This window comes from Trichechus manatus, unplaced genomic scaffold, assembly GCF_000243295.1.
Source record: "Trichechus manatus latirostris isolate Lorelei unplaced genomic scaffold, TriManLat1.0 scaffold00060, whole genome shotgun sequence".
Taxonomy (NCBI): Eukaryota; Metazoa; Chordata; class Mammalia; order Sirenia; family Trichechidae; genus Trichechus; species Trichechus manatus.
In genome coordinates this window covers 9,283,871-9,293,380 of record NW_004443996.1, presented here as the reverse complement: position 1 = coordinate 9,293,380, position 9,510 = coordinate 9,283,871, and the positions used below count along the sequence as shown (strand labels likewise).

Here is a 9,510-nt window from a genome sequence, read left to right as displayed (position 1 = left end):
TATGTTGAGATGTGATCCATACTGAAGGCTGTGGTCTTTGATCTTCACCAGTAAGTGCTTCAAATCCTCCTCACTTTCAGCAAGCAAGGTTGTGTCATCTGAATATCACAGGTTGTTAATGGGACTTCCTCCAATCCTGATGCCCCTTTCTTCTTCATATAGTCCACCTCGGATTATTTGCTCAGCATACAGATTGAGAAAGGTTAGTGTATAGTTTTTCTGTCTTTATTTCCTCCTGTATAAAATGGAGATAATAATAGCCCCTGATTCGTAGCATTGTTAGAAGCTTTAAGTAATATATGTAGAAAGTTTAAAATTGCTGTAATGTAGTAATTATTCAATATATACTTTTTATCATTACGTCACTAAAAATGTTCAGTATTTCATGTTATAGATGTACCATAATTCATTTAACCATTCTCCTATTGATGGAGAATTGGGTTATTTCTAATTACTTATTGTTATAAAAATGCTGGTTACCATACTAACATTTTTCTACTTAAAATTTTTAAAGCCTTGCCTCTACCTTTGCTTGAGAAAGTTATTGCTGTTGATATTTTCCCACACTCATTGTCATTTGAGACTTGAATAACCACTTTCAAGATCCTCTTTTGGTATGTGATTACTACCATACATGTGATCAACCCACATCATTTTCCTATTAGTTTGGTTCAGTCCTAGGGTATGAATGGAAAGCAGAACTATTTCGTGTGGTTAAAGCTATATTTCTGAGGCATAAGCAAAAGCTGAGAAACAAAGGAGTCAAAAGTGATTTGTCTCATTTTGGGACTATTGGAATCTCAGAAGATTGAACCTTTAGGGCATCTTGACATCTGAAAAAGGTAAGTTTAAATTCTTACATATTTGGTTTATATTGTTTTATTTTCTTCCAGGAAACTTTTAAATATGAATATAAGAAATTGTCTGAAAACATTTATTGCTGGCTTTATAGGCCTATAAGAGAAAAATTTTATGTCTTGACTCAAGTCTGCTTTTTCCTTTCACACCTTCACTGAGCTTATAGGGAAAATTGGAAGTCCTAAAATTGCTCCAAAGACCCATGCAGAAAAATAAAATAAGTGCTTAGGGAAGTAAGATTTAAGTCAAAAGAAAGGAAGGAAGGAAGAAGGGAAAGAAGAAACGAAAGAAAAAGAAGATAGAATGGTAGTAAATTTGACAACCTATTTCTATTTTCATTATTGAAAAAGGCAAGTGGGTGAATTTATGGTTTAAATCAGAAAGTTTGCATGAGTCCAGACTATATATAAATGTTCATATCTTTTATATACGTTATAAGATAATAGTATTTTTTTCCAATGGGTGACCCAAATGACTTATTAATTAAAAGTATAATTAAAACCAATTCCATTTAAAAGCAACTCCTTGAAAGCAGGCTTGATTTTAAGCAGGCCCTTTGAAGATAAAGAAAATGTTAGGCACTTTTACTAACAATTTTTAAAATAAATCCTTATACATTTGTATAAATTTGTACTTTTTTAAACCTTTGCATGTATACCATATAATTTTATCCTGACAATAGTTCAGAGCCCTGGTGGCAAAGTGGTTAAGAGCTACATCCGCTAACCAAAAGGTCGGCAGTTTGAATCCACCAGCTGCTCCTTGGAAACCCTGTGGGGCAGTTCTATTCTGTCCTATAGGGTAGCTATGAGTTGGAATCCACTAGACGGCAATGGGGTAACGGGGTTGGACAACAGCTCTGCGAAGAAGGTAGGGAAGCGTTGTTATTATCATTTAGTTGATGAAAAATTGAGACCCAGAGATGATTAAATGAATTACCTGATGTAAAACAGTGGCAGAACCAGAAACCAAGTCTCCTTACTTCTGGCCCTACTTTTATCCTTTGATCAAAACTGCTTTTCTAAATAATTTTTGTTTCATGTAGGAGGTAAATCCTTATTTCACATTTTAATGTAAGTTGCCTTCATGAGTTCTTTTATATTACAGGAATATACTGCATTCTTCTGTTTAGAAACTTTGTCTAACAAAATGCTAGCAGAAGCCTTTCTAATTGAACTCTCATACAAAGAACAGAAATATACAAAATTCTGCAAACCACTTACATGTAAGAAGACCTCAAATGATAAAAAGGAAACATGGAAAAAGCAGCTTTTAGATATAAAAGACAATTCACTTTCTCTTGCTAAGATGGAATATCAAGAAAAAGTTATGAAAGAAAGTTTAACAGAACAATGTAACGATACAAATACAATAAAATCTGTGGATAAGAAAACTGTAGAGAAATGCAAATGTGTACATCTTTCAGGAAATGTGTCATTGCCTATTCCAAAAAGAGAAGGAAATGATGAAAGACAATTGGATCTGTATCGATCCTGGTCATGTACAAGTATTTGCCAGAATTATCCTGACCTACAAATTGGAGGTGACCACGTGGGAAATATGTATGATTCGGGCTGCTTTGTGGAACACACACAAGAAGATGCTGTTAACGGTCCTCTTTTACTTTCAGTGGATATACCATTGGGTTGTTCTCCTGTCACTGAGCCTCTAGAGAAACTACCTGTCTCAAAGCTCATGGATGGGGATGAAATCCGAGAAAAAAGTATGGTGTCTCATAAGCAACCCCTCTCTAATTCTATGCTTAATAATTATATGGAAAAAAAGGTGGATGAACTCTACAAACAATTTTTGGAAGAAAATCTCACTCGGTGCCACTCCATAAGCAATCTTATGGCTTCCAATTTGTTAATGAATAATGTAAATCAAATTAGCCTTCAAATTTCTCAAGAGCAGAATATAGATCCATTGAAAGTTCGGGAAACTCTTCTACATTCTTTAGCGCTATGTAATCTGCATAATGTTTCCCATGAAAACAGTTCTGAATTCAGCACTCCTAATTTACAAATATCAAACCAGACAAGTAGAGAACTTGTAACACATCTACAGTAGGAACCAATTCTTGGTTAGGGCTGACTTTGCCTGGCTTATCATGTCGTATCAGACCTCCTTTTGCTTGAGAAGTTTCTTTTTATTTACAACATACAGGATCTTTTACACTGACAATCAGAATAGCCTATGGGAACTTATTATACATGTTTCAAGATTGGGTGTGAGAGCATATCCAAGGGAATAACTTAAACAAAAGCTGGATTTAAACGATGTTTAAAAAAATGTGGAGAGGGGCTAAAGGAAACGTGGAGAATTTGCCAGTTTCATTTGCATTGAAATTTGATGTTTCTGAACTCTCCTGGGACAAGTATCAACTGTGTTATATCATTGTGTTATTCTGGGTTTATTTCAGGGTTGGGAGGAAGAAAAAAATACAGATAAAATGAACAAAGTGCATATAGAACCATCGTGTAGAAATGAAGAGGCTGTCTTGGCAACTTGGTATACTCAGATTATCCCTAATCATGATTCTGGTTTAGGATAAAAGTCGGCAGGATATTATGGAAATTTTGGAATATAAATTAAATAACTCAATAAAACATTGCTAAAAGAATGGTATAGTTTATTGCAGACTTGGAAATAAGACCATACAGTTAACAGCTCACACTTTTTCTAGAAATAATAAAATGATTGACGTGTACTTTTACTTGTAAAATAAAATTGTATGAATTTCTGTTATGGAATTGTTATTATTGCATTATATATTGATAAGATTTGTGCATTAGTAGTCACATGTTTCCCTCCAATGATCTGTTTGATCTTTGACAAAATTTTATAAAGTCATCTCAATGTCCTCACAGCTTATTCTTGTTGATCATCACAATTCTTCGTTTATTTTCACCCTCTTCAAATTTTTATGATCTAATAGTAAGTACTCCAGATTTATTTTCTATTCTCCTCTACATCACTTTTTTCCCCACTATCCTCTCCTATAACACCCCCAATCCACTTCCATCATTCAGAATTTTAATGCTGAACAATGGGTAAGTGTTTTGGAACAACTGACTTAGTGTCTTGTACATACTGACAGTTGTGTGTACATTGACTTTTATATTGTTAAATTTGTACATTTTTAATACAATAATTACTAAAATGATAAAATATTGATGTTAAACTTTATCTTTTCTAAAGTGAATTAAATGCCATTGGGCAACATTACTGCTGTTAATAGTTTTCTTAGGTATAGTAATATGTATCAATTATTTTTGAAGCAGAAATATTCATAAATAATGTGATGACTGCATAGTATTAAATAAAACTCTGAAGTATTTAGCTAGTATCAAATTTAGAGATACATTTGATGATACTCTCAGATTTCATTTGTCCCTCTTGTTCATGTCATCAAAGCTCTTATTATTTAAAGATACTTAAGGTTAAAATGGCTTTATAATTTAATCCAATATTTAAATAAGGAAAGATGACGAATTCTGTCTTATTTTTTCATGCTAACCTCATACCTGCTAACTTCAACTCTTTGACTAAGATAGGAGTATGAGGTTGTGATTTAGTATATTTTGTCCTTAAGTAGTTATTCTTCATTCCATTTTTCATCATGGGTATCACTTATGTGACTAGTAATACTCTTTTAAAATGCTATTTGAAGTGCATGGAATAACAAATTTCATTATGCCCCACTTTTTCAGGAGTTGAAAGTAATAGTTTTGTGCTTCTATGAAAATGGAGAGTATTAATGATTCAGCAATTAGAGAAGATCATCATGTTGCTTGGCAGGGTGTAAGGCATTCAGGAGGTTAAGAATGATAGCCAACACAGTGCTACTCCCCCACTTGCATAGGTCAGTCTAATGTATATCACATCTTCAGATTTCAGGTCACTATTGGAGGGACTAGGGTGGGTTTGACCCAGTCTCTGGTAACTTTCCGTCAGGAGTGTCCTTGACAAATGGAAAGCGATTCAAGAGATAAGAGTCTATACTAAACTCCTAGGATTTTTCAGGCTTGATTTGAATCATGGATTAGTCCCCAAAAGAAGCCAGTCTCCCTGAGGTTCTTGAGACTGGAGATAACACTGAGCTGGTCCATTAAAGATTGTAACAGACGTTCTGACTTTTTCCATTATTACCCTTAATATTTGGGTTTTATAAAACTGGTTTTAGGAAGTGGAGAAACAAAGTTAATAGCTTCCTAGGGATCTTTTTTCCCATGTGATTTCCCTCTGTGGGACTGATTTGGGAGCAGGGGAAGAGTTGATCTTTATATGTGTATATTTATCTTCAAATGCAGTGACTTTATTGTCCTTTTTAGGTGGTAAATGTGGCTAGTATAGCCTTCATAGATAATATATGCTTGAATGAGTGTGGAGGAGTGGCTTGATGAGGATTAGTAGGTGAAATAATTGTACAATTAAGCAGGCATTTGTTTTCAGTCAGTACCAGAAGGAAAGAAATTAATAAGTTTAAATCAACAAATAACCATTAAGTCAAGTTAAAAATGATTTAATGTTTTTGTGACTTGTCATGTGCATGGAAAATTAGCAAATTAGCTATATATGTGTGAAAATCCATAAAAAATAATATTTGAGTGCAAAAAAAATGACAAAAATGTTTTCATGATGTTAAAATTCCTAATATAATAAAGGTAACTGTTCTTCTGGAAAATGCTTTGGGGCAATTTAGGACTTTTGATCCTTAATGATGTTTGCTTTTCTTTTTCTCAAAGCCTAGTAGAAATTTGTAAAAATGGCCTTGATATTATAAGGCTATTAGTTGGTTTAGTTTTTATTACAGTGTAAATGCACAACGTCACTTTTTGCTGTTTTAGGAAATAGCCTTTAGATGACTATATTTGAGAACATTTCTATAAAAATGATGAGAACCAAATTAAGGTGTATTAACTTCAGTTAAAAAAATACTGAATCATTGTTATGGACAGTTACTTTTTGAATTGTTCTGCTATTTTAACTAAAGCTGAGAAATTTGTAGCTTACAGAATTGCAATATAGTTCTGGTTTTTACTTCCCCAAATGAATAGAGACATTTTATCTTGAGAAACATGAATTGTCATAAGACCTTGGTCTTGTAAGAGAGTGACTGTAGTAGGTAGGCAATTTCCTGAAATTTGTTCCTCTCTACAACTGAAAGCAGGACCCATTTCTAAATGGACTTTGAGTAGAATTATAAAAGTTTAAGGGAAACTCAGGAACCCAGAGACTTTTATGATTCTGTCCCTGTCCTTTAAGTATTCACCTCTACTTTGGACAAGCCATGTGATTCTATAATTGTAGAACACTCTAGTATGCTTCTCCTTAGGAGAAACTTAGGAATTGATATCTAAGCATTCTAATGATATGGGACCAACTGGAGCCGGGAGCAGACCTCCAAAGCCAGATCATGACCAGAATGAGTGCTTGGAGCATTCTGTCATCCAGTTAGAAATATCCTCAGGACACCTCCAAGTCTAGGAGAAACTGTTGGACTCTTTGTTAATTCACTAAACAAATATTTCTTGAACATTGCACTAGGTGATAGGGATAAATGGTAAACAAAACTGATGTAGTTCCTGTCTTTTACTGAGCTTTCAGTCTGGCTGATGTAGGATCATGAAAGGTATAAGCATGCACAGGAAATAAACTACACTGGTAGTTCTGCCTACTTGGGCTGTTCATAATCTAGTCTGAATCTTGTATCCAGGACTGATATTTAGCTGATAATCACCAGTGTGGCTGTACTGGTAATTAAACATATTGAAATATTTTTATGTTCAAGTTCTCCCACTATACCACCCTGGACACATTGGCCTCTTCCTCTAGATCTTTGCATTTCTTCATAATCCAGCAACTAAACAAGTATACAAGGGACCTCCAGAACCCGACTCCAATACTACCTGTGCTGTCCATATGAGTTGTTCAATGTTTTGATCCTCACTTACGCTTGTATCCACTTCTGTATTAAGATTCCTGTTCCAAAAACCTGCTCAGTAAGACTATTATTGGTAGACTCGGTCCCTGCTTTTTTTCCTGCCACCCCTTCTATGTAATGAAGGCCTTGTTCCTGACACTCAAAGCTTTGACTGGACCTTATACTCTATTAGTCACTTTCCTTAATTTTTTCTTGCCGTATTTAGAATATTTATTTATTTGTGTTCCTGTAAGGGCACTTGCTTCCTGCGAGACAATCCAGATGTGCACTGACATCTGAATTATTGCTTGCCATCAAATTACTGATCTGAGACTATAAAGAGAGGACCACATCTTGGGTGTTGGACATTGATTACCCTGAACATTTTACTTTATATTATTCCTGCTTTGTATATCATATCAGATCCAAAAATTATTGATAGTGCATTGTGCTTCATAACAAAACAGTTATTTCCGTTTCAGACACTGAGGAGTTACACTTTAAAGTTTAAATGTAGAAAGGATCCATGCGCTGAGAAGACCACCTGTCTATGTGAAGTTCTCTAAATTTCTGTGATAGAGCTTTAGCCATGTAACTTGAGACTTTGTTACCTGTTAAAATGCCTGTGTACCTAATAGGGAGTATCCTATTATTAGTCATTGTCAGTCAGTAATAGTAATTGTACCATTTTTAGTATCTATTACATGATAGGCACTCTACTAAGAGCTTTACTTACATTATCTTATTTAATTCTCCCGACAACCTTATAGGTAGGTAATATTATTATCCCCACTTAAGACAGGAGGAAATTACAGTTTATAGAATTAAAAAAAAACTTGCCCAAGGTCATACACCTAGTCAGACAGAGTTGGTATTCATATGAACTCAGTCTGACATCAGAATCTGTGTCATTAACCTAGGGTTGCAAGATTTAGCGAATAAAAAGACAGGATACTCAATTAAATTTGAATTTCAGGTAAACAGCTTTTTTTTTTTTTTTTTTTTAGTGTAAGTATGTCCCGATGCAATATTTGGGACATATATTGGGACATGGACTTACCCTTAAAAAGTATCTGTTGTTTACCCAAAATTCAAATTTAACTGGTGCCGTATATTTTAGATGGCAACCCTACCTTAACCACTACCTTTTGCTTTTTTCCACGGTGATTCACAAAGCAGAGAGAACATCAAATGTGGAGAAGGAAAAGTGGGGCAGAATGTGAAGGCAGAGAATGGAGGGACCCAACAAAGGGACAAAAGAATAAGAAATATGGAGCTGGATATTGAAGATACCATTTTATAGTGTCCTTACCCTGAAGGAGAGCTGGGGAGAAAGAGTCTTCTCCTAGGGACTCTATATCTTAGCAGAGCTTTTCTCCTGTGTTAGGTGTGTAGAGACATCCCTGTTTCAATCCTGTTGCATGAGTAAAGCATTCAGAGAAACAAGTAGAAAGAGATAGCTAGAAAGAGCAAAGGATTTGGAATGAGAAGATTTGGGTTTTAGTAAATTTCCAACTCAGCCACTCACTAACTGCCTGACAAGGCACTTTGCTTCTCCAAATCTCAATGTTCTTATCTGGAAAAAAAGCATAGCAACATTTGCCCCAATAATGTCACAGGACTGTTAGGAGGATTAAAGGAAAGTGAAAAGACTTGGTAAATTGTAAAGGATTCTGCAAATATAAGGCCTTTTTTTTAAAAAAAAAAAAATCAGATTTATTACAAATAAATCAATCATCATGTTCAAGATTGGGGTAGGGGAAATATTTCTTTTTTTTTCCCCAACTTAATTAATACTTGTAATAAACCCTTTCTGATTACATCACAGGAACACCTGAATGTAAGATAAGAGCCAGGAGTCTACACCTGCTGCTAGTGTTTACTGCTGGGAGGGGCCACTTTTATGTTCTGCTGAGATAAATGAATAAATAGATTTGCCTGACTTTTTCCCAAATGCTTGAGAAACTTTATAACATTCTGATTTAAAATTATATTTCTCATAGAGAAGGAAATTTAAAATGAATGCTTCTTAAAGGGAAATAACACTGTAAACACTAGATGAGAGAAACAAAAACTTTTTAAGATTAATGCACAATATCTCCTATTTCACTGAAGTGTAGTGACGCCAGTGAGAACCTCTGTGCTAAAAATCACTGAAAAAAAGCAGCCCGTTGCCGTCGAGTCGATTCTGACTCATAGCAACCCTGTAGGACAGAGTAGAACTGCCCCACAAGGTTTCCAAGGAGCATCCGGTGGGTTCAAATGCCGACCTTTTGGTTACTAGCCATAGCTCTTAACCACTACCCCACCAGGGTTTCCAAGAGTCACTGAAAGGGTGGTATGGTTCAGCAGCAAATTCTGTAGCTATAGTAGTTTGTTTTTCTAAGTGAATGTAATATTGGCAGAGACTAAGACACCACTTGAAAGAGACAAGTGACTGTACCGTAAAAGAAGTATGACAAGAAGACTGTGCAACTGGTGAAATTTGTTCTTAGCATCTCTAGTCTTCCCACTCCAGACCTTTTAAATAATAATATCAGTTATAAACAATAGAGGCCCTACCATGGTGATAGATATTTCACCTGCCTTATAAGGTTGTTGTAAGGATGAAATGTGATAGTGTATATCAAGTGTCTGGTACAATGCTTGGTTCATATTAAATACTCAGTGGATGGCCAATGTCATTGTTGTTATTTTTATTTGGATCTCATTATTCTCACTTTAAA

At 34.9% G+C, this 9,510-nt stretch overlaps 1 protein-coding gene across 1 annotated transcript; it reads left to right on the top strand.

The window, feature by feature from the left end:
- Positions 1 to 413: 413 nt before the first annotated feature.
- On the top strand, positions 414 to 6,663 carry LOC105756409 (uncharacterized protein CXorf21 homolog). The gene is made up of 2 exons (XM_023733599.1): positions 414 to 842; positions 1,966 to 6,663. Exon 2 carries the CDS (start codon positions 2,008 to 2,010, stop codon positions 2,926 to 2,928), a length of 921 nt encoding a protein of 306 aa, XP_023589367.1. The 5' UTR covers positions 414 to 842; positions 1,966 to 2,007; the 3' UTR covers positions 2,929 to 6,663.
- The last annotated feature ends 2,847 nt before the right edge of the window (positions 6,664 to 9,510 follow it).